Source organism: Cherax quadricarinatus, chromosome 21, assembly GCF_038502225.1.
Source record: "Cherax quadricarinatus isolate ZL_2023a chromosome 21, ASM3850222v1, whole genome shotgun sequence".
Classification (NCBI taxonomy): Eukaryota; Metazoa; Arthropoda; class Malacostraca; order Decapoda; family Parastacidae; genus Cherax; species Cherax quadricarinatus.
This window is the reverse complement of record NC_091312.1, coordinates 20970221-20991383: the sequence shown is the minus strand read 5'-3', so window position 1 is coordinate 20991383 and position 21163 is coordinate 20970221. Positions and strand designations below refer to the sequence as shown.

The 21163-nt window shown below is 38.2% G+C and overlaps 1 protein-coding gene across 1 annotated transcript in view; it reads left to right on the top strand.

Moving 5' to 3' along the window:
* The window catches only part of Syn2 (Syntrophin-like 2), a gene marked incomplete at its 5' end in the record, with an annotated part of 584160 nt that extends 566913 nt beyond the window's left edge, over positions 1 to 17247 (top strand). Inside the window, 4 exon segments of the mRNA XM_053777238.2 lie at positions 4757 to 4981; positions 14040 to 14240; positions 15236 to 15374; positions 15850 to 17247. Of these exon segments, the coding sequence (XP_053633213.2) occupies positions 4757 to 4981; positions 14040 to 14240; positions 15236 to 15355 (546 nt within the window). The 3' untranslated portion in view covers positions 15356 to 15374; positions 15850 to 17247.
* Between the last annotated feature and the right edge of the window lie 3916 nt (positions 17248 to 21163).

Sequence of the window (21163 nt, the reverse complement as noted above, 5' to 3'; positions counted from 1 at the left end):
TCAGTGTTGTTTGGAAATATTCAAAGGTGTTTATGTGAGTATTCAAATGGTTTATGAGAGTGTTCGAAGTAATCTTGGGGTTGTTCTGTAGTGAAATGATGAAGGTTGTGGATGAGAGAATATTTTTTAAGAGATATTGAGAAAAGGTGGTCTCTAATGATGATGTATGAGAGTGTTTTGAAGGTGATCAAAGTGAGGTGTGTGTGTGTGTGTGTGTGTGTGTGTGTGTGTGTGTGTGTGTGTGTGTGTGTGTGTGTGTGTGTGTGTGTGTGTGTGTGTGTGTGTGCGTGTGTGTGTCTTACTTGGTCATAGAGTTTTGTGAATATCTTGGTTTCAGTGATTTTAGTGGATTTGAGATGGGTGATGAGATGCATTTGTGGATGTGAAATGTGATTTGTGTGTGTGTTCAGAAGAGGTGTGTAGGGAGATGGGTGAGTGGATGTGAAGAAATGTGGGTGAGATGGAGAGGGGTATGGGGAGGGTTGTATTAGAAATTTAATGAAATATGGGGTATTTTACTGAAAATAAAGGTAATGTGTGAATATTTTAAAAGAAGTTATAGAACTGAAAAGTTATGATATATTGGAAAAGAATGGAGGGTGTTGAAACATGTCGCAGTAGTTGGGTAGTGAGATTAGTTGTTGTGAGTATAATATCAATTTATGTGGATACAAGGAGATTGGTATGGAGAGGATTTTATTAGAATTTTAGTAATGTAGGGAGGAATGTGTATTACATTTAAGATTCAGTAAAAAGAATGGGAAAAATTTGTATCGAAAGAGGAAAAATTGTGAATAAATTGGCAAGTGATGAGGGTTGTGGGTAATGTAGTCGAACTAGAGATTCCCAAAAAGATGTTGTAAGTAGGTTGTTTTTGTGGGTGATGTGGGTTGTGGGGTGATGTGGGTTGTGGGTATTGTTGTCGAACTAGTGATGCCGAAAAAGTTGTTATAAGTTGTTGGTTGTTGTTGTGGGTGTTGTGGGTTGTGGGTGATGTGGGTTGTGGGTGTTGTGGGATGTGGGTGTTGTGGGTTGTGGGCGTTGTTGTCAAACTAGAGATACCGAAAAAGAGGTGAGTCTGTTGTAAGTGTTCGTGTGTGTTTGGATTGTGTTCATGTTTTTTTGCACTCATGATATATCTTAGTTGGAGGTGAGTGGGATCGTCTTGGTTATAGTGATTTGAGGGGATTTGTGTGAAAATGGGTGTTAGTCTGTGATGTTGATCATAGTTTATGGTAATTTTGGTGATGTTTTGATTGTATTCAGTGGTGTTTTAGTAGTATTCAGTGGTGTATTTGGGAGTACTCAAATGGTGTTTGAGACTATTCAAAGGTTTTTTGAAGGTGTTCAAATGATGTGCAAGAGTATTTATGAAGGTGTTCTGGGAGTATTAAGTGGTGATTTGGGGGTGTTTGAATGATGTTTTTGGAGTATTCAAAGGTAATTGATGTTGTTTTTGGTGTTGTTCAAAGTAAAGTGTCTGAGTTAGTTTTTGTGATACTGTTGTAAAAATCTGGAGAATGAGGGAGGAGTTTGGGGGATGAGTTGTAATTTAATGAAATAATATAAGTGAAGATAAATTAGAGTTGTCAAATCTTATTTGGGAGTATTCAAAATGATATTTTGGAAGTGTTTCAGTGTTGTTTGGAAATGTTCAAAGGTATTTTTGTGAGTATTCAGTGATTTATGAGAGTGTTTTGAAGGTGTTCAAAGTAAAGTGGGGTGTGTGTGTGTGTTAACTTCGTAATATGTAAAATTGTGACTAGTGAATTTATCGAAAAGTGATTATAAGTTGTAAGTGTTGTGGTGACTTTTTCTGATGAAATAGTTAAAACGAGAAAAAATTGTGGGTTATGAGTGAAAACTGTGAGATGTTGGTGGGAGAATGAGGGTTTGGGGGTGGGGAGAAGGTTACTTCGTGAGGGAGTGACCTAAGATGTTATCTGAGATCGGTCAGATAAGATTCGCCAGACTTTTTTCTGATGAAATAGGGTGTTTTGGTAGTATTCAGTGATAAATTAGAGGTGTCAAATCTTATTTGTGAGTATTCAAAATGATGTTTTGGAAGTGTTTCGGTGTTGTTTGGAAATGTTCAAAGGTGCTTTTGAGAGTATTCAAACGATTTATGAGAGTGTTCGAAGTAATCTGGGGGATGTTTTGTAGTGAGATGATAAAGGTTGTCGATGAATAATTCTTAAGAGAGATTACGAAAAAGTGTGTGTGTGTGCGTGTGTGTGTGTGTGTGCGTGTGCGTGTGTGTGTGTGTGTGTGTGTGTGTGTGTGTGTGTGTGTGTGTGTGTGTGTGTGTGTGTGTGTGTGGGTATTAACTAAGTAATATGTAAAATTTTGACTAGTGAAATTATCGAAAAGTGGTTATAAGCTGTAAGTGTTGTGGTGACTTTCTGATGAAATAGTTAAAACGAGAAAAATATCTAGACTTGTGTTGTATTTTGTAAAGAAATTGTGGATTGTTGTGGGTATTAACGAAAAAAAAATATGGAATTATTTGTGTTATCCTGGGTTAAGAGTGAAAATGTGTAATGTTTTCCCTATGTTGTATATGAAATGTGTAATACTGAGATGATGACGACGAAGAAGATCCAGAACAAAATGCACAGAATTTCTTCAAGAGAAAAAGAATTACTCTATGTTGATTTTAGTCAATGAATTGTATCTTTTTTTCAGTGAATTTGTATTTTTTCTGTTGTATTACTTGAAATGTATATGAAATGCATTGGTTGTATAATAAATAAATAAATGAAAATATTGTGTATTAGTGTTATCCTGCATTTTATTGTCTGCTGGACAAGATTCAGCCTGTGTGGGGGTCATCACGTGACGTCACTGACATAGGGGGAAGTCGACAAGATTCAGCCTGTGTGTGTGAGGTCATCACGTGACGTCACTGACCGCCTAGTAAACACAGGTGGGGTGACGTCACACTTGTTTAGACCTGTAGTAAGAGAAAATACCATGCCCGATAGGGGGAGTTCATTTGAATGCTTACTCCCAGAGGGGGGAATCCAAAAAACTTGATCCAAGGAGATGGAGTCTTGGTATTATTTGATATCAAGAAAAACTTGATCCAAGGAGATGGAGGAGAAATACTTGGACATAGAGGATAGAAGTGGATGGTGGGGGAAATCTTTGTGTTATTGATATCGAGAAAAACTTGATCCGAGGAATTGGAGCAGGGAATTTGGAATGCAAGTGGGAGTCCATTTTGAATGCTTACCCCAGAGGGGGGAATCCAAAAAAACTTGATCCGAGGAGATGGAGTCTTTGTATTATTGATATCGAGAAAAACTTGATCCGAGGAAGTAGAGCAGGAATATTTGGGGTAGAAGTGGGTGGTGTGAGGTGTGGGGTAGGGTGTTGATCCGAGGAGATGGAGCAGGAATTTGGGATGCAAGTGGGAGTTCATTTTGAATGCTTACCCCCAGAGGGGGGAATCTGAGGAAGTGGAGTCTTTGTATTATTGATATCGAGAAAAACTTGATCCGAGGAGATGGAGCAGGAATATTTGGGGTGGAAGTGGATGATGGGAGGGGTACTCATAGGGGGAAACCCAAAAAAATTGATCCGAGGAGATGTAGAGCACAAGAAAATGAAATTCAAAAAAAATTCGAAAAAATCGGAAAAAAGTTCGGGGAGCGGGGGCGATCCGGACGACGCTGCAGAAGGCGCTGCAGAAGGCGTGGGCGGGCGCGAGGGCGGGCGCGCTGGCGCGCGGGTGCGGCGAGAAGCCATTCAGGAAAGGGAGCCACTCAGGAAAAGGAAGCCACTCAGCCGCAGGAGCCACCCAGCCGCTTTGACACCTACTTATATATATATATATATATATATATATATATATATATATATATATATATATATATATATATATATATATATATATATATATATATATATATATATATATATATATATATATATATATATATATATATATATATATATATATATATATATATATATATATATATGCCATGCTGAATAGGTAAAATTGGTCATTTAGCAAGAACTCGTTTAAAATTAAGTGCTTTCTAACATTTTCTCTTATACGTTTAAAAATATATTTTTTTTCATTTATGTTAATGTAAAAAATAATATTTTTGTGTCAAAAGAACCTTAGAAAGCTTACCGAACCTTATTATATCAAGTACAATTTAATTTACCCTAGTCCAACTAAATATGTTTTAAATAAGTTTACGATAATTTAATAATAAAGAAACTCAATGAAATATATTTTTTCCATTCAGATGATTTTTGCGAAATTATTGCATGCACAAATTTTCGCTTGAATTATTCGGAAAGAAGAGCGTTGCTATTTAAGCAACAACGACGTATATTCTGATTTTTAATTTTTTGCATGTGTGTTTAAAGGCTAGGCCTTCCTAAATATGGTATTTTTCATGTAATATTAAGTTTAGCTGTGCAGAAATTAAACCATTCCTCATCGCTCCATTTAATTCTCCCAACAAAGGCTGATAGATGTCGTTACCTTATGTATACATCCCATCCTATGTGATCAAATATGACTGGAAAATAGCTGCTTTTGTTCCCACGATGTAACTATCATATAGTATTGGGTAGTAACACTGTTAATGTATTTTTGCTTAAAAAATCTTACCTTGGTACTAAATCTTATATTTAGTATTTTTAGACCGGCTTCACTAGTATTGTCCTAGTGAATAGAAACCATTATTATCAATTGTGTTTTCTCAGAAATAACTATGCTTTTTTTTCTCTCCAGTTGAATACTCATGACTGGGTTGAGCGGGCGTCGGTATGGGCAGTGCACCAAACTATGTTCCGAGTGATCAAGGAGTCAGAGTACGTGGACGAGCGACAACACTGCTTCCTGCTGCAGACGGCCATGCAAGAGTCTCGCTACCTTAGCGTTGAGACACGACAGGACCTCCTCAGGATCGAGAATGCTTGGCATCGCGCCGTCTACAATGCCGTCACCAGACTTGGGGTCAGTGAGAAGTGCTTTCAATACAAATATAAGATGGTTTTAGTTATAATGTGATTCACCTAGCGGAGCTTTTGGATATGTAATCAAGACCTTTAGCTGGTGTGGAAAATAATGCATTTTCCAGAAAAAATAGTGTATTTTTTATGTAAATTAGTGTAACATACTGTATTTAATAAGAATTTGTCATAAAAAATGGGAAGCCTGTGCCTGCACAGAGGAGACTCGCCATTGTTTTTTGAATTGGACACTAACGTTAGTGAAAATAAGAAGAATTTTTCGTACTCTAGAGGTTAAAATTGGGCTGAAACCTTTCAAATAGGAGACGAAATTGTTGGATATGCATTCCTACATAACTTGAGATATCAGGCGACTGGACAAGACAGCTCCAGGAACCTTAGATAAGTTTGTTTATGTTTGTAACTCTGGCCAGTGTTATTTTCATGGATAGACAGTAAGGTTTTCTGAGTATAATACACGTTGATCTCCAGTCAGATTGGTGAGTGTTTTTAAGATATTCTCCTTCTGTTATGTATATGTTTACATATATAATCTGTGGAAAATACTGTATATATTTTCCAGAAATACAGTCGTTATATGTAAATAGATGGCCATACCATATTTAATAAAATTTTTTATAAAAAATGGGAAGCTCTGTGCCTGCGCAGAGGAGACTCGCCATATTTGAACTGGTCAACACAAACGTTTGTGAATAATGGGTAGAATTTTCGTGCTCTAGAGGTAAAATTATGCAGTCCTGCATAACGAGAGAATCAGGCGACTGGACAGGACTCCGTAATTAGATAAAAACAGGATATTACCCCCAGCTAAGTCATGTCTATATATTTATGTTTATAGTTCTGGCCAGTATTATTATCATAAATGTAGACAGAGGGGTTTTCTGAGTATGATACACCTTAATCTCCAGTCAAATTGGTGAGTGATATTAAGATATTCTCTTCTGTTATGTAAATGTGTATATATATAATCATTTATTAATTTTAATATACAGTCCACAAATTTTATATTTACCAGAATTCCTGGTGATGCATATTTAATTTGTAATTAATAGGTCTAGAGCAACTTGTGGATATGACAGTTGTAGGTATCAAAGGGGGACATTTTTTGAGACCTAGGTGTCCCAAATTCCTACTTGTCTATGTAACGTTGATAAATAATAATTATCTTTGTTATTTACTGGTATGTACATTATGAACATCCAGATAAATGCAATTTTCCACATTTAATTTGCCCATTGGTCCTTCTTGAACCAGAGGTAATTAGTGAAGTCATTAATTAGTTAATTACTTAATAATTATATGTGAAATGACAGAAGGAGGTGGATGTTAAGTTCACAAATTTACTTAATGTGTAGTGGATTATAATTATTACAATATTAATTTGGATAAGCCAAGTGTGGCTAAAGATTATATTGTGTATAATATTAATTTTGCTATACCAAATTCTGGCAAGGATTTATATTAATTTGCATAATATTAATTTTGATGAGCCAAGTCTGGCTAAAGGTTTGTATTAATGTACATTTAAAATTTATATTATAATTTTCTTACATGTGTAATTACTAAGCTCAAATGTAGCAAACATTATTAATGTGTATTTAAAAATTTATGTTACAATTTTCATACATGTAATTGCAAAGCTCAAGTGTAGCTAGGATTTATTCAAAGGTAAGTTGTACTATTTACCTTTATAAAGTGCATAATTTAGTATGTAATCAGTGTTATTAATTAAGTTGAATTTAATACATTGCATCATGGGTGAAAATGAGGAAATTAATGTAGAAGCAAACACCTGGAATATAGAGCCAAAAAAACATCACTACAGGCCAGAAAAGGTCATGTAACCAAGGCATATAATAAATGTTTGGAATTAATGAATCAAGAAACTGTGAATACTGATGATTTAAAATTGCATTTAGATGCTTTAGGGAATAGATATGATTCATACAAATTATATTACAACAAATATGAAGGAGATTTGTTAGTAAACTGTGTAGATGAGACTGAAGTAGATCTCATGATTAATCAGTATTATGAATTAGAAGAAAAGTTTCTTGTAAAAGTCAGGCTTTGAATAAATTAAAATGTGTAAACCAGGCAGTTAATCAGTCTGCTCCAACAAATAAGATGTCTTTGCCAAAACTCCAAGAATTAGGTTTACCTGTATTTAATCCTGGAGAAAATTGGGAGGAGTTTTGGTCAATTTTTAAAGCAGCTGTGCATGATAGAAGTGACCTAGCCTGGGTAACTAAATTATTTTACCTCAAAGAACAGATTAGAGGAGATGCTCACATACTCATACAAGCCTTTCCCAATGTAGATGACTCTTACAAGGAAGCAGTTGACTTGTTGAAGGTCACTTATGGTAATATAGAACAAAGTAGGTTGGATCTAGTGAATATCATTGTTAATTTAAAATCGCCAGATCACACTTACAAAGGTTTACAGCAGTTTAGAGTTAAACTGGAGAGCACTCTCAAAACTTTAAGTAATAAATATATCTGAAGGAATCTGAAGGAATCAGACTGGTTATTGAGTGCCATGGTACAGAATAAATTAAACTATAAAACACTTGAATGACTCTCCAACAAATATCACAAGGGTTATTTTGGTCTGGAGGAAATAAGACTAGGTCTACAAGAATTAATTGTGCATTTGCAGACAAGACAACTAACTCATTTTAAAGATGCAACACATAATAACTCTGAGGTATCTGTCAAGTTTCACAAAGGGAAAAATTATCCCAATGGTAATAATCAAAATTCATTTCCTAAAAATAGCTGTATAGGTACACATCAAGTAGCAGGAATCAGAAATAATGATTCTCCACAAGGTAAGAAGAATAAGTACCCTCCTAAGAGTAGCCCAGTTAATAAGAAACCAGCCAAAGAAAATAGAGATTGTCTCTTCTGCAAGGGTACTCATTTTTCTAAGAATTGCAATGTATACAATTCACAGAATGATAAAGTTGAAAGATTGGAGGAACTTGACAGATGTATCAGGTGTTTAGGTAATCACAATGTAAAGGATTGTCATGCCAAATTAAACAACTGTTATCAATGTCACAAAGGAAGACACCATATAGTCATGTGTAAGGGTCTATATGATAATGTTGATAATAATGATAATGTTGACAATCCTGGCACAACAGTAGCTAATGTAAAAATTGCTGCTAATGTTAATAATGATGGTTTTGCTGAAGTAGCCTTACCTGTGTTACAGGTAAAAATTGATGATAAAAGGCATAAATAAAAAAATGTAAATGCATTATTGGACCTGGGATCCCAGCATACTTTCATAAAACGTAAATGTCTTGATGGTATGAAAGTACAGATGGGAGATCGCACAACTTTAAAATTATCTGGTTTTCTCTCGGATAAAAGGGCTCAATTGTATGGCACTGTTTATGTAACTGTCAGGTTGGGCAATGAGAAAAAACGTGTTTATGCAGTAATTGTAGATAGACTTCCAGAGAAAATATCTAGAGTAGGACTTAGTAAAGCTACAGAAAGACTTTCACATAATGTAAATTTAGCACCTTGTGGTATAAGTGATGATTCTGTGGGCCCAATAAATATTTTGATAGGTAGTGACTATTATGACTCCTTTGTAAAGGGTATGGTAAAAAAATGTGGTGTCACCCTTTTGAAGACTGCAGGAGGCCATGTAATGTATGGTAGGATTCCTCGTAATAATAATTCATGACTAGAGGAAACTACAAATACTGTGTCTTACTCATGAAATCTTACCCCAGTATAATTCTTCCATAGAGGATGGTGTTGAGCCAGTGCATAAATTGTGGGAATTAGACAGCATTGGAATAAATGTAAATGAAGAAAGCCCAGACGATTCTTTTACTCTGGAACATTACCTGAGAGATGTAAAATTTGAATCTGGACAATACTGGGTACGACTTCCGTGGAGACTGAACCATCCAGAATTGCCCACTAATTACAGAATGGCATATGGACAGTAAAAGGCTCAGCTCCGCGAAATGAGTAAGACACCAGAATTGTTAACTGCCTATAATGATATAATTGCTGAACAATTAATTAATAAATTTATAGAAGAGGTACCTCCTGAGCAAGCCAAAATTTATGGTCACTATTTGCCACATCACGGAGTGAAGAAGGATTCTAAGACCACTCCTCTGACGATTGTGTTTAATTGTTGTGCCAGGAGTAACAAAACTGTACATAGTTTAAATGACTGATGACAGGTCCGTCGTTGACGGAAAAATTAGAAGATATCTTATTAAATTTCAGGATGAAGAATTATGCCTTTACGGCTGACATAAGTAAAGCTTTCCTAAGAGTGGGTTTACAAGAGGCTGACCGGGATTGTACCCGCTTCTTATGGCCTGAGAATCCTAGTGACCCACTTAGCCCTCTGAAAACCTTTCGCTTTAGGAGCATATTATTTGGTGCTACATCCAGTCCGTTCCTACTTCAAGCGACGATAAATGCACACCTTAAACGTATGGGAAGTCCATTGAATAAAGTAATGAGCATACAGTTTTATGTGGACAATTTCCTGGGTGTGACGTCAACTGAAGAGAAACTGTTAATGACTTACGGAGAGGCTAATAAAATAATGCAAAGCGCAAATATGCCTCTGAGGGAATGGAATAGTAATTCGTCCAAATTAAATGACAAAATAAGTTAAGATTACACTGGAGATGAAGTGCCAAAATGTAGTAATGTATTGGGTTTAACTTGGGATACTGAGAGAGATTTGTTAATGTTAAAACCTAATAATTACAGTATGCCCAATAAATTAACTAAGAGAGTTTTACTTGCTGAAGTTTCCAAATGTTTTGATCCACTAGGTTTAGTGTCACCCCTTACTATAAGAAGGAAATTATTAATACAGGAAACATGGAAACTTAAATGTGCTTGGGATGAAATTCTACCTGAGGAATTAACAGGTGGGATGAATTAATTGGTGATTATGAGAAAATTCCAATGTTGGAGTTCCCACACCAGGTGGCCAATCCAAATGGAAAAAATGTACTCCACATTTTTTGTGATGCTTCAAAATTGGCATATGGAGCAGTTGCTTACCGTCAATGTAATAGTGTTATTTCTCTTGTTATGTCTAAGGCTAAAGTGTCTCCAATTAAATCATGTACCTTACCTCAGTTAGAATTAACAGCCATTTATGTAGGTGTCAAATTAGCTAATTATATAAGAAATAAGTTGCAGGAGATAAATATTAGCGACACTGTAATTTGGTCTGATAATGAGGTATCCTTACAATGGATTCGTAATGGAAACAGTAAAATTGTGTACCTTTTAAACAGAGTCGCTGAAATTAATCAGATGCAAGAGAAGTATAATAGTTTGGGTGAGCATAAGTTAACATTTAATCATATACCAGGTGAGGAGAATCCAGCTGATTTCTTGTCTCGAGGTTTACCTTATGCTAAATTTGTAAATGCTGTATCATGGTTTAAAGGGCCGAGATTTTTGGTAAATAAAGCTAATTGGCCTATACAAAAGGCGTATATTGCTCCTGTTGAAATTACTGTGACCACCGCTCCAATAGTTTGTCTTCCCTTAGCCATTGATATAAATAGGTATTCTTCTTTACCAAAACTAATCAATGTAACTAAGTTGGTGTTTAATTTTTTAAACAAGATGAATATCTCATATAAGTTTTCACATCCTCTTGAATATTGGATAAAGAGGGTACAAGAAGAAATCTGTGGAAATGAGATTAAATTGATGATGGAAAGAAAAATTGTGAAAGGTTCTATAATAGAGAAATTGGGGCTATATTTAGAGAACAATGTAATTAGGCGCAGAGGTAGGTTACAAAATGCTGAATTGGGTGATTATGCTAAACACCCTATCTTACTGCCCAAAACTCATCATCTAACAAATTTGATTGTTCTAAATGCCCATAAAAATGTAATGCATGGTGGGGTACAAGATACCTTAAATTGTATTAGGAAAACTTTCTGGATTCCACAAGGATGGCAAAGTGTAAAAAGGGTGATTAAATCTTGTGTAATATGTCGCCGTGTGGATGCCAGATCCTATATGTACCCAGGTCCTCCACCATTGCCAAAGGAGCGTGTACAATTAGTGAAACCCTTTGATGTAACAAGTGTAGACTATAGTGGTCTAATAATTTTAACAGGTACTTCGGATGGTGTTCCACTGAAAGTATATGTTTGTTTGTTCACCTGTACTGCTACTAGGGCAGTTCATTTAGAAGTGGCACAGGACTTGTCTGCAGAACAGTTTGTACAGCTGTTTCGAAGATTTGCAGCTAGGAGATCCTGTCCGAGATTGATGATTTCGGATAATGTCACAAATTTTGTTGCAGGTGCTCAACATTTGATATAGTTAAATAATAGTAACGATGTTTAATCTCTGTTAACCCAACGAGGGTGTACCTGAAAATTTATTACTTCTAGAGCCCCTTGGCAGGGGGGGCTGTACGAAAGACTTACAGGCACAGTGAAGCGGTGTCTCCGTAAAGTACTACACCAGAAGAAAATTAATTTGGAAGAATTCCGTGCAGTGTTAGTGGAGGTGGAAAATCAGATATATAATGGGCCTCTCTCGTACATGAGTGATACACATGATACAGATGTATTAACACCTTCTCACCTAATATGTGGAAGGAAATTGGAAGCTGCCCCTGTCTATAGAGATAATCTGGAAGTGATGAAGATTACAATGATGCAGCAGTGTTGTGTGATAAATTTAAAATGTTAAATAAAGTAATTGATGATTGGTCTAATGTGTGGTGTAAGGAATATCTTCTTACACTACGTGAACACTTTTATGGTGCGACAGAGGCAGTAAATCGACAGAACATTCAACCATGTGACATTGTGTTGATTGATACTGAACAACATCGAACGTGGCCTCTGGGCAAAGTATTGACATTGTACCCAGATGCGCAAGGTGTTGTCCGGAATGTCAAAGTGTTGTGTCGTGGCCAGGAAAGTTTATGCACAATTAATAAATTGATTCCCTTGGAATTAAATGGTGTTCAATCAAACGTAAATGAAAATCAGAGGGAAAGTGACACGAGTGATATGGAAGATAACGCTGACCAAGTGATGCCGGAAGATGAAATCGTAGTAAGACCTACTAGGAGAACAGCCACTCAAGCCAGAACCGGCTGGAATCGTCTCTTAAAGGAAGGAGTAATTTGAGTCATTTAGCAACAAACTCCGGCCGGCCACAGTGTGGAAAATAATGTATTTTCCAGAAAAAATACAGTGTATTTTTTATGTAAATTAGTGTAACATACTGTATTTAATAAAAAAAATATGTCATAAAAAATGGGAAGCCTGCGCCTGTGCAGAGGAGACTCACCATTGTTTTTTGAATTGAACACTAACGTTAGTGAAAATAAGAAGAATTTTTCATACTCTAGAGCAGTGGTTCCCAAACTGGGGGTAAATTACCCCCTGGGGGTAATTTAACCATTTTTGGGGGAAAACAATGCAGTACCCGGTATGAGGATTATTGTTAACTTTGTCTTAGTATATAAAGTTGTAAAGTAAACCTATTATAAGTAAGTAATAAAGTTAAACCAAATAACAATAAACATCAAAAACTAACATACAGTATTAGAAAAGAAGAAATATATAGCTAAGTGTGTGGAAACCCAAAAGTATTTTGACAAGTATGCTTCAGGACAAAAGTCACTCAGTAGCCCAGATCGACCTGTCCAGTACGCGTCACTCACTTCCTGAGGCTGCCTCTATTTCACACTGTCAGTTTATCTGTGAGCATCAGCCGAGGTAGACATAAGCTGGTATGTATGTGTACTGCCCTGTGCAGTATATAGTTAGTATTTACCCACTGTTACTGTGAATTTGTAGCTATTATTAATTTTATATATAATGTATGTGTGGTTCTTACGTTTTCAATGGTTTTGCTAGGATTAGCAGAGTATGCGAGGCTGTATACGTTCACGTTTAGCCATATATATCAATAATAACAACATTTTGTGAAAGGGGTAACATGCTTTATGTGGCATGTTAAATTGGGTAACAAGCTGAAAAAGTTTGGGAACCACTGCTCTAGAGGTTAAAATTGGGCTGACACCTGCCAAATAGGAGACGAAATTGTTGGATATGCATTCCTGCATAACTTGAGATATCAGGCGACTGGACAAGACATCTCCAGGAACCTCAGATAAGTTTGTTTATGTTTGTAACTCTGGCCAGTGTTATTTTCATGGATAGACAGTGAGGTTTTCCGAGTATGATAAACCTTGATCTCCAGTCAAATTGGTGAGTGATTTTAAGATATTCTCCTTCTGTTATGTAAATGTGTATATATATAATCCTTTATTAATTTAATATACAGTCCACCAATTTTTATTTACCAGAAATCCTGGTGATGCATCTTTCATTTGTAATTAATAGGACTAGAGCAACTTGTGGATAAGACAGTTGTAGGTATCGAAGGGGGACATTTTTGCGACCTAGGTGTCCCAAATTCCTACTCGTCTATGCAACTGATAAATAATAATTATCTTTGTTATCATTTACTGTTATGTACATAATGAGTTACATTCAGATAAATGCAATTTTCCACAGCTGGCTTTCCGATCAACCCTGCAAGATGTAATGGAAGGATTTCCAGTCACATAGCTGGGTAGTATTCTAGAACTATGGTAGAACACTGTACACACTCTGGTACCTAAAGTTGTCTAGCCTAGGCATCCAAAATGCCTAGGTGAGAAGTCTGGAGTAATATACAGACTGAGAGTTTAAAACCATTGTAGTACAAGGTTTAGGTTAGGTAATATTCCTCAGGAAACAGGGCAAGTGTTTCCTGACGCGGGTCGTATGTCAAGAGTATTACTAGTGTAGCATAACTTATACATAGATTTCCTAGCAATATTATAGGCAGGTTCCCTGGCCAAGCTGACGTCACGTGACTCCCCAGCATGTAGGCCGCCACCACCTGCCTCTGGAGCTTTGGTTTATCTGACCGAGGCCTTCTAATGGCTTACCAACTCACCAATTTAAAAATTAAGGCTATAATCATAACCATTATTTGCAGAACAAGACGTTTGCGGTAACCCAGGGAGGCAGATCGTCTGGGTTGACGCTGGACTGGGCGGGCGGATTCGCTCTTTACGACACCGAGACGAGAGAGTTCCACTGGCGTTACAAGTTCTCCCAACTGAAGGGTTCTTCAGACGACTCCAAGACCAAACTCAAACTCCACTTCCAGAATGAAAATAAGGAGATTGAGACGAAGGTGGGTGTGTAGGTGTGGTGTGTAGATGTAGTTTGGTGGAAATGTGTTTGCGAGGATGCGTCAGCGTTTGTGTGGGCGTATTTTTGTGGAGAAAGCGAGTGTGTATATTCTATTTTGTCACTGTGGGTGTGTTTGTGTTGGTCAGTGTGTGGGCGTAGGCGGTGATGTATCACTGATTGCAAATGAGAATGTTTGTGTGTACTTGCTTTAGTGTATTTGTAGAGGATGAACCGTAACTCCTGGCCCCATTTAAGTACTACTGACCGACTTTACTTTTTTTGTATTAATATTGGTAGAATTACCGACTATATATTAAGTAAAAGGACACAAATCCAACTAATGTGACATTTTATTGTGGCAACGTTTCACTCTCCAGGAGCTTTATCAGGCTTGATATAGCTCCTGGAGAGCGAAACGTTGCCACAATAAAATGTCACATTAGTTGCATTTGTGTCCTCTTAACACTTTTTTTGCCTTCGGGGGGTCTACCATACCAACACTTGAAACTGTGGTTGGTGTTTGCCTCTTCTGCTTTTTCGCCTAGTGAGTGTTAGCGGAAGTATGTTAATGTATCATGGATGCGGACTGTGGGTTTATCATACGTATTTTTGCACACACGTTCCTGTGAAAAAAATAAGAGAAATATACTAGGTCGATAACTTTCGTTTACACTCACGTCTTGGGTAGAACTAACTTACTCTTCCATCAACCTAGTCCTCTCCCATCAGCCTAGTCCTCCCCCAATAACCTAGTCCTCTTCCATCATCCTAGTCCTCCATCAACCTAGTCCTCTCCATCAACCTTGTCCTCTTCCATCATCCTAGTCCTCCATCAACCTAGTCCTAGGCCGTAATTTAGAGTATAACTGCCTCAACTTGCAAATTTTAATAAAAATTTTCACATTTTTAAAATCTTAGTGAAGTACTGACGTATAATAAGAGAAGGCTACCAAACTTGTTTTTCACTAAATATTTTTATACCGTACCTGGGTCCAGGAGCTGGAGTGTGCCACCAACCTTCAGAACCTGCTTTTCTGCATGCATGCCTTCCTCACCGCCAAGGTGGCGGCCGTTGACCCATCCTTCTTAAGAGCTCCACCCAAAACGCCCACGTAGTCACGCCCACGCCCATAAGGTAAGTTTTCAATCATTCTCAGTCAGTATCAATCAATATCAATCAATGAATATCATGACGCCCACATAGTAACGCCCGCCAGTTCATTCTACGTTTTCTTAACTCCATTATAGTCAGGCTACGCCCATAAGGGGTAGCACCCACGCCCACAAAGTGAGTATACATACAAGGTGTCCATGTAGTCACACGCTCACACAGCCCAGAAATGAACACACGCTCATGTACTCACGCTCACAAGGCACATAGTGACACCTGAGCATATCTAAGAATTCGGAGCAGCTTTATAGAGCTCTAGGGAAGTGAGCGGAAAAATGAGCCAAGACATAAATTAGTCATCGTTTTCATCCTCATCTCCAGATAAAGTTGCCATTCATGATGCATTTATAAAACAAATATGTATTATGTTGATGAAGCTGTTTTGTACGTTCGCATATTGCAATTTAAATGAGTTTATTTCAATTTCTTTTTATGACAGATGAGGAAGCGAGGATGTGTGCGGGGCGGTCAAGACGTAGACGTCAAGCTTAACCGTACAGCAGACATCTCTTCTGCTAAGGAACCAGTTATATTTCGCGACGTCACAAATACGTCATTATTGTTGTACCAATTCAAAACAAATCCAGTCCTTCCCCCGACCCCTACCCTTCCCTTCCCGGTCCTGAACCAATCACATCCCACAACGTCAACAACAAATGTATTCAAACTGTTCCGCCATTAGAAAAAAAATGTACTTCCATCTTTACCTGTACCAATAGTAATTTGTGAATGCTAGTCATAGATGTCTTTACATAGTGTAATGGTCGTTCTTCAAGACCTGGCTCGGAGTATCTTGCTCTTTTTTTGTATTATAAGATCAGTAAGTATAATGATCATAGATTATGGAGAAAGATGAGACATAATGGTTTGAGTGGAAGAAAATATGGTGGTTGAGTCTTATTTTTTCCTCTTTTCTCGCATGCTTTATATTTACAATAAATATTCAGTTCTAGGTGTACCCTTCCTCACACACTTCTAATACCCCTTAGGGCTCCCTCACCCCTTATAATCAATTCTTTCAGTCAACTTATACATTAAATACTGACTTACACACTTATACATCAAGATATACCCTGCTCTGTCTTCTCTTAAACTCCATCAAACAATTGCAGTCATATTATCTCCATCATATTACCCCCATTCCCCACACAATTCCCTCCACCCCCTCCCCCTTCAACCTTCCTCACATAAAATTTCGTGATGTTCACTGTGTTCATTGTTCAAAGTTGTTTAAAATTTATTTGTAAAGTGTGTGTGTGTGTGTATGTTTGTGTGTGTGTGTGTGTGTGTGTGTTTGTGTGTGTTACACAGGTGTCTCCTTCAACATACCTTAAAGTCTTACAAAATACCCTAGACGAGTCTTGGAACGCGGCCATATTATATTTGAGAAGTTATTGTGACGTTCAGATTTGTTAATAGCTTTAACAGTTGTACATACTACCGATGTTAATATTACAGTATCTTGCATGATTACATATTTGTGAATACAAACCACTTATCTTTTTTTGTGTAGCTTTCTCCAGCGAGATCAATTTGTCAACGCAGGACTATATACATATTATATATATAGATATATATACATATACATATTAGGAATGATCAAACAGCATCTATAAATTTGTGTGAATGGGATGTTAAACATAAAACATCCGTAATACTCCTTCCCAGTTACATTACTCTGTTAATATATCTCATGAATATTAAAGATTCCATTGCTCGTGCCCGGAGTAAACCTCTCGTGATCTGAATAAGTCGAAGAAGCATCTTCAGTCTATTTTTTACGTGTGCTAATGAAGTTTACCAGACTTGTGGCACCGGACAACTCTTAGGGCGAGGGCTCGGTAGCTTTGTCTTTCTTCAACGCTGCCTTCTTCAGCGATGCCTCCTCCAACGCTGCCTTCTTCAGGGTCGCCTCCTCCAACGCTGCCTCCTTCAAGGTCGCCTCCTCCCATGCTGCCTCCTTCAGGGTCGCCTCCTCCCATGCTGCCTCCTTCAGTGATGCCTCCTCCAACGCTGCTTTCTTCAGGGTCGCCTCCTCCAACGCTGCTTCCTTCAGGGTCATCTTCTCCAACACTGCCTCCTTCAGCGTCGCCTCCAAAGCTGCTTCCTTCAGTGTCGTCTCCTCCAAAGCTGCTTCCTTCAGCGTCGCCTCCAACGCTGCCTTCTTCAGCGACGCCTCCAACGATGCCTCCTTCAGCGACACCACCTCCAACGATATCTTCTTCAGCGACACCTCTTTCAACGCTGCCTTCTTCAGCGACGCCTCCTCCAACGCTGCCTTCTTCAGCGACGCCTCCTCCAACGATGTATCCTTCAGCGACACCTCCAACGCTGCCTTCTTCAGGGTCGCCTCCTCCAACGCTGCTTCCTTCAGGGTCGCCTCCTCCAACACTCCTCCTTCAGCGTCGCCTCCAAAGCTGCTTCTTTCAGCGTCTCCTCCAACGCTGCCTTCTTCAGCTACGCCTCCAACGATGCCTCCTTCAGCGACACCACCTCCAACGCTGCCTTCTTCAACGACACCTCCTCCAACGCTGCCTTCTTCGACGACGCCTCCTCCAACGATGCCTCCTTTAGTGACACCTCCTCTAACGATGTCTCCTTCAGCGACACCTCCTCCAACGCTGCCTCTTTTGGTGATAGGAACTTGGTACTGGCATTCCGACAGTTTGTAAATAAGACGCATATCTTACATTAGAGTGTTTTACTAGGAAACGTTTCGCTAAAAGGAAAATCCAACAGTCCAGCTGATTGATAGTTTCCCGTGAACGATATGGTTCCTAATAAAATGTTCTGGCCTTCCCAATATGTTTCACTGGCACACGTTGCTTCTATTAACGTTGCATACTTCAAAGTTGCCACTTTCAGGGTTGTATCCTACAACGTTGCCACCTTCAGAGTTGTATCCTACAAAATTTATTTCTTGGACATCGCCTCCTCCAGCACTCTCCTCCAGCACTTCCTCCAGCATCTCCTCCTTCAGCATTTTCTCCTCCAGCTTTACCTCCTGCAGCGTCGTCCTTCATCGACTGGGAATTTCAATATCTCCTCGGCTCAGAACTAGTGCAATAGAACGCATATGTCTCTCCCAGTGTAAATGGTGTCGAGGATGCGCTTTTACTCGTACTTAAACTTTTCAAAATCATGAGAATTCATGCTTAAATTTGCACTTATTTTAAACGGGCAACTGTCTAAGTCGACAGATATTGTTTCTCTTGTCAATCCGCGCTTCTCAGGTAGAAGACGAGTTAACCTATACTCAGAGGCGGCTCACAGTAAAAGCCTTGAGAGAGCCTATACTAAGAGGTAGCTCTCAGGAGAAGGCTTTAGGAGGCAGGAGAAACCTGCACGAGAAAGTCAACAAGAGGCAGCTTACAGGAGGAAGAGAAAGGCATCAGGAGACACCTTTCAGGAGGTGGAAGCCAACAGAAAGCAGCATACAGGAGAAGGAAGCCTACAGTTGGTAGTTGTCTTTGCCGTTGTTGTACCCCTGGCAGGAAGGAAACTGTTAGAAAAGCAATTTAATTGTCACAATTCAGACGGTCTTACTGAGTTATTAGTCCTTGTAATGGACTTAACGAAGGTCATGACTGTTCTCCAACAACGATACTTCATCCCTGTATTCATGAGGAAAGATCAAATATTGCAGTAACACACAGGTGTTTACAAATATGTGTTACATTGCTCACTTTCGACACATTTGTTTACAAAGGTCTGGTACTTGTAAATATGAAAAAACAGAGACGTTTGGCTCTACACGGAATAATTGCAACCATTATAATGAATCCCGGAAATAGGGACGACAACGATAATGTTCGTTTCCAGTCTGGTTTAGCCAGGTTTTCGATGGTACATTATGAATAACATTAGTCCTGCTGTGTTTGGGACAGATATGCACAGAGCTACACACACACACACACACACACACACACACACACACACACACACACACACACACACACACACACACACACACACACACACACACACACACACACACACGCACACACACACTAAACAAAGAGGAAATATATTCCGTATCTCTGGTATATATATATTTTTTCTGTGGTTAAATCATTCTATCGCGTTTTGAAAAGAAGAATTCTACTTCCAATACGTGAATTCTTCTGTGTGGTAAAACTTAAAGGAGTTGTGTCAGTGTATTATACGGTAGTATGTGTTAGTTAATTATAAAGGAGGAGAATTAGCGTTAGCGAATTATAAGGAGGGATAATTAGCGTTAGTGGATAAACAGGAAGGATCATTAGTCTTAGTGGATTGTGAGGAAGAATGAATAGTGGCCTATAAGGAAGGATGGGTAGTGTTAGTGGATTATAAGAACGAATAGTGTTAGTTGATTATAAGAATTAACGTGAGTGGCTTATAACAAAGGATAAGTAGTGTTAGTTGATTATAAGGAAGGGCGAGAGTGTTAGTTGGTTATAAGAATAAGCGTGAATGGCTTAAAAGGGAGGATGAGTAGTGTTAGCGGATTATCAGGAAGAATGAGCAGTGTTAATGGATTATATGTGAGGATGTTTGAATGACTGAAGTTGTACATATTTCCAGCGGAAAGACAGAAACAAATAATTCTATCGTCACTCATCCTAGATACTGTGACTTTTTTTCCAAACTCTTTTTCTAAATATAGTGGTGTCCACCTTTTTTTTTCCTCTTTTTTGCATCAAATCTGCTTAGAGCTATTTTTCTAAGTAAAGGGATAGTAGCACACTTAATTCTTATTTGTTATGCCTGATGCAACAGCCGTTTCCCTCATTGAGTTTGTGTGTGTCTTTTCTTGCATTCTCTTAAAAATCTCCCAGTAAAAGTTTGTCAATTTTAAATTCTTATCATGTACTGCAGACAGTTGTTTTCGTCCTATATATTGTCGCATACAGATTTAAGTTGCGCTGCTGTCAGTTTAGTATGTATTGGAACTAGTTCACACTGGAGGAGCCTCGAGTATAAATGTTTCCATACTGACGAAACACTTGGGGTTCTTTACAGTCCTAGTCAGTTTCGCTGCCTCTACTAAATGCAACCCTCACGCCGGTGTACACATATGTTAGCTTAGAGGAAGTGTGTTTGATTTGTGTTAATTATTTTGGTTATTTGCTGCACTGTGATCTCAGCAACACTGATGTCCTTGTCATGTTGTGATGTTTCTGGTCAAGTGAAGATATTTGATGAACTACTGTAGAATTAGTCATTTGCTGATAGCACCTGAGGAAGAACTTGCTATCACAGTTCTATACTGACTTGGCTTAGCTTGTAAATAGTTGTAATTACCAGATTATATCTTAATAATTTTTGGCTGTAGTAATTTACGTTTAAATGAATATCAGGGTATGTAACTCAAGTGTACATAATATATACGTATATCTATATTTTTATTCCTTATTACGTCAAAAGAGTTCAGTCATTTATTACTTGTCCTGTTATAGTCTTGCTCAATCCAAAGTTCCCTTTTCCTACTTTGCTTATGTTTTCATGGTTTCAGCTGTGGATCGTTTAAACTCGGCTGTTTCGCTGCTGTCCCTGTACGTCAGGGGGTTTTCTGGGTATTGGTGTCCCTGAAATTCAGTGGGTTTACTGGGTACTGGTGTCTGTGCTTTTCTCAGCACTGCTGTTCTTGTACCTCGGTGAATCTTCTGGGCACTGCTGTCCATATACCTCAGCAAGTCTTCAGGTCGCACCACTCTGTGTGAGTGTGCCCCTTTATTAGCTGAGAGAACTGGCCTGTTCAAAGACATGGA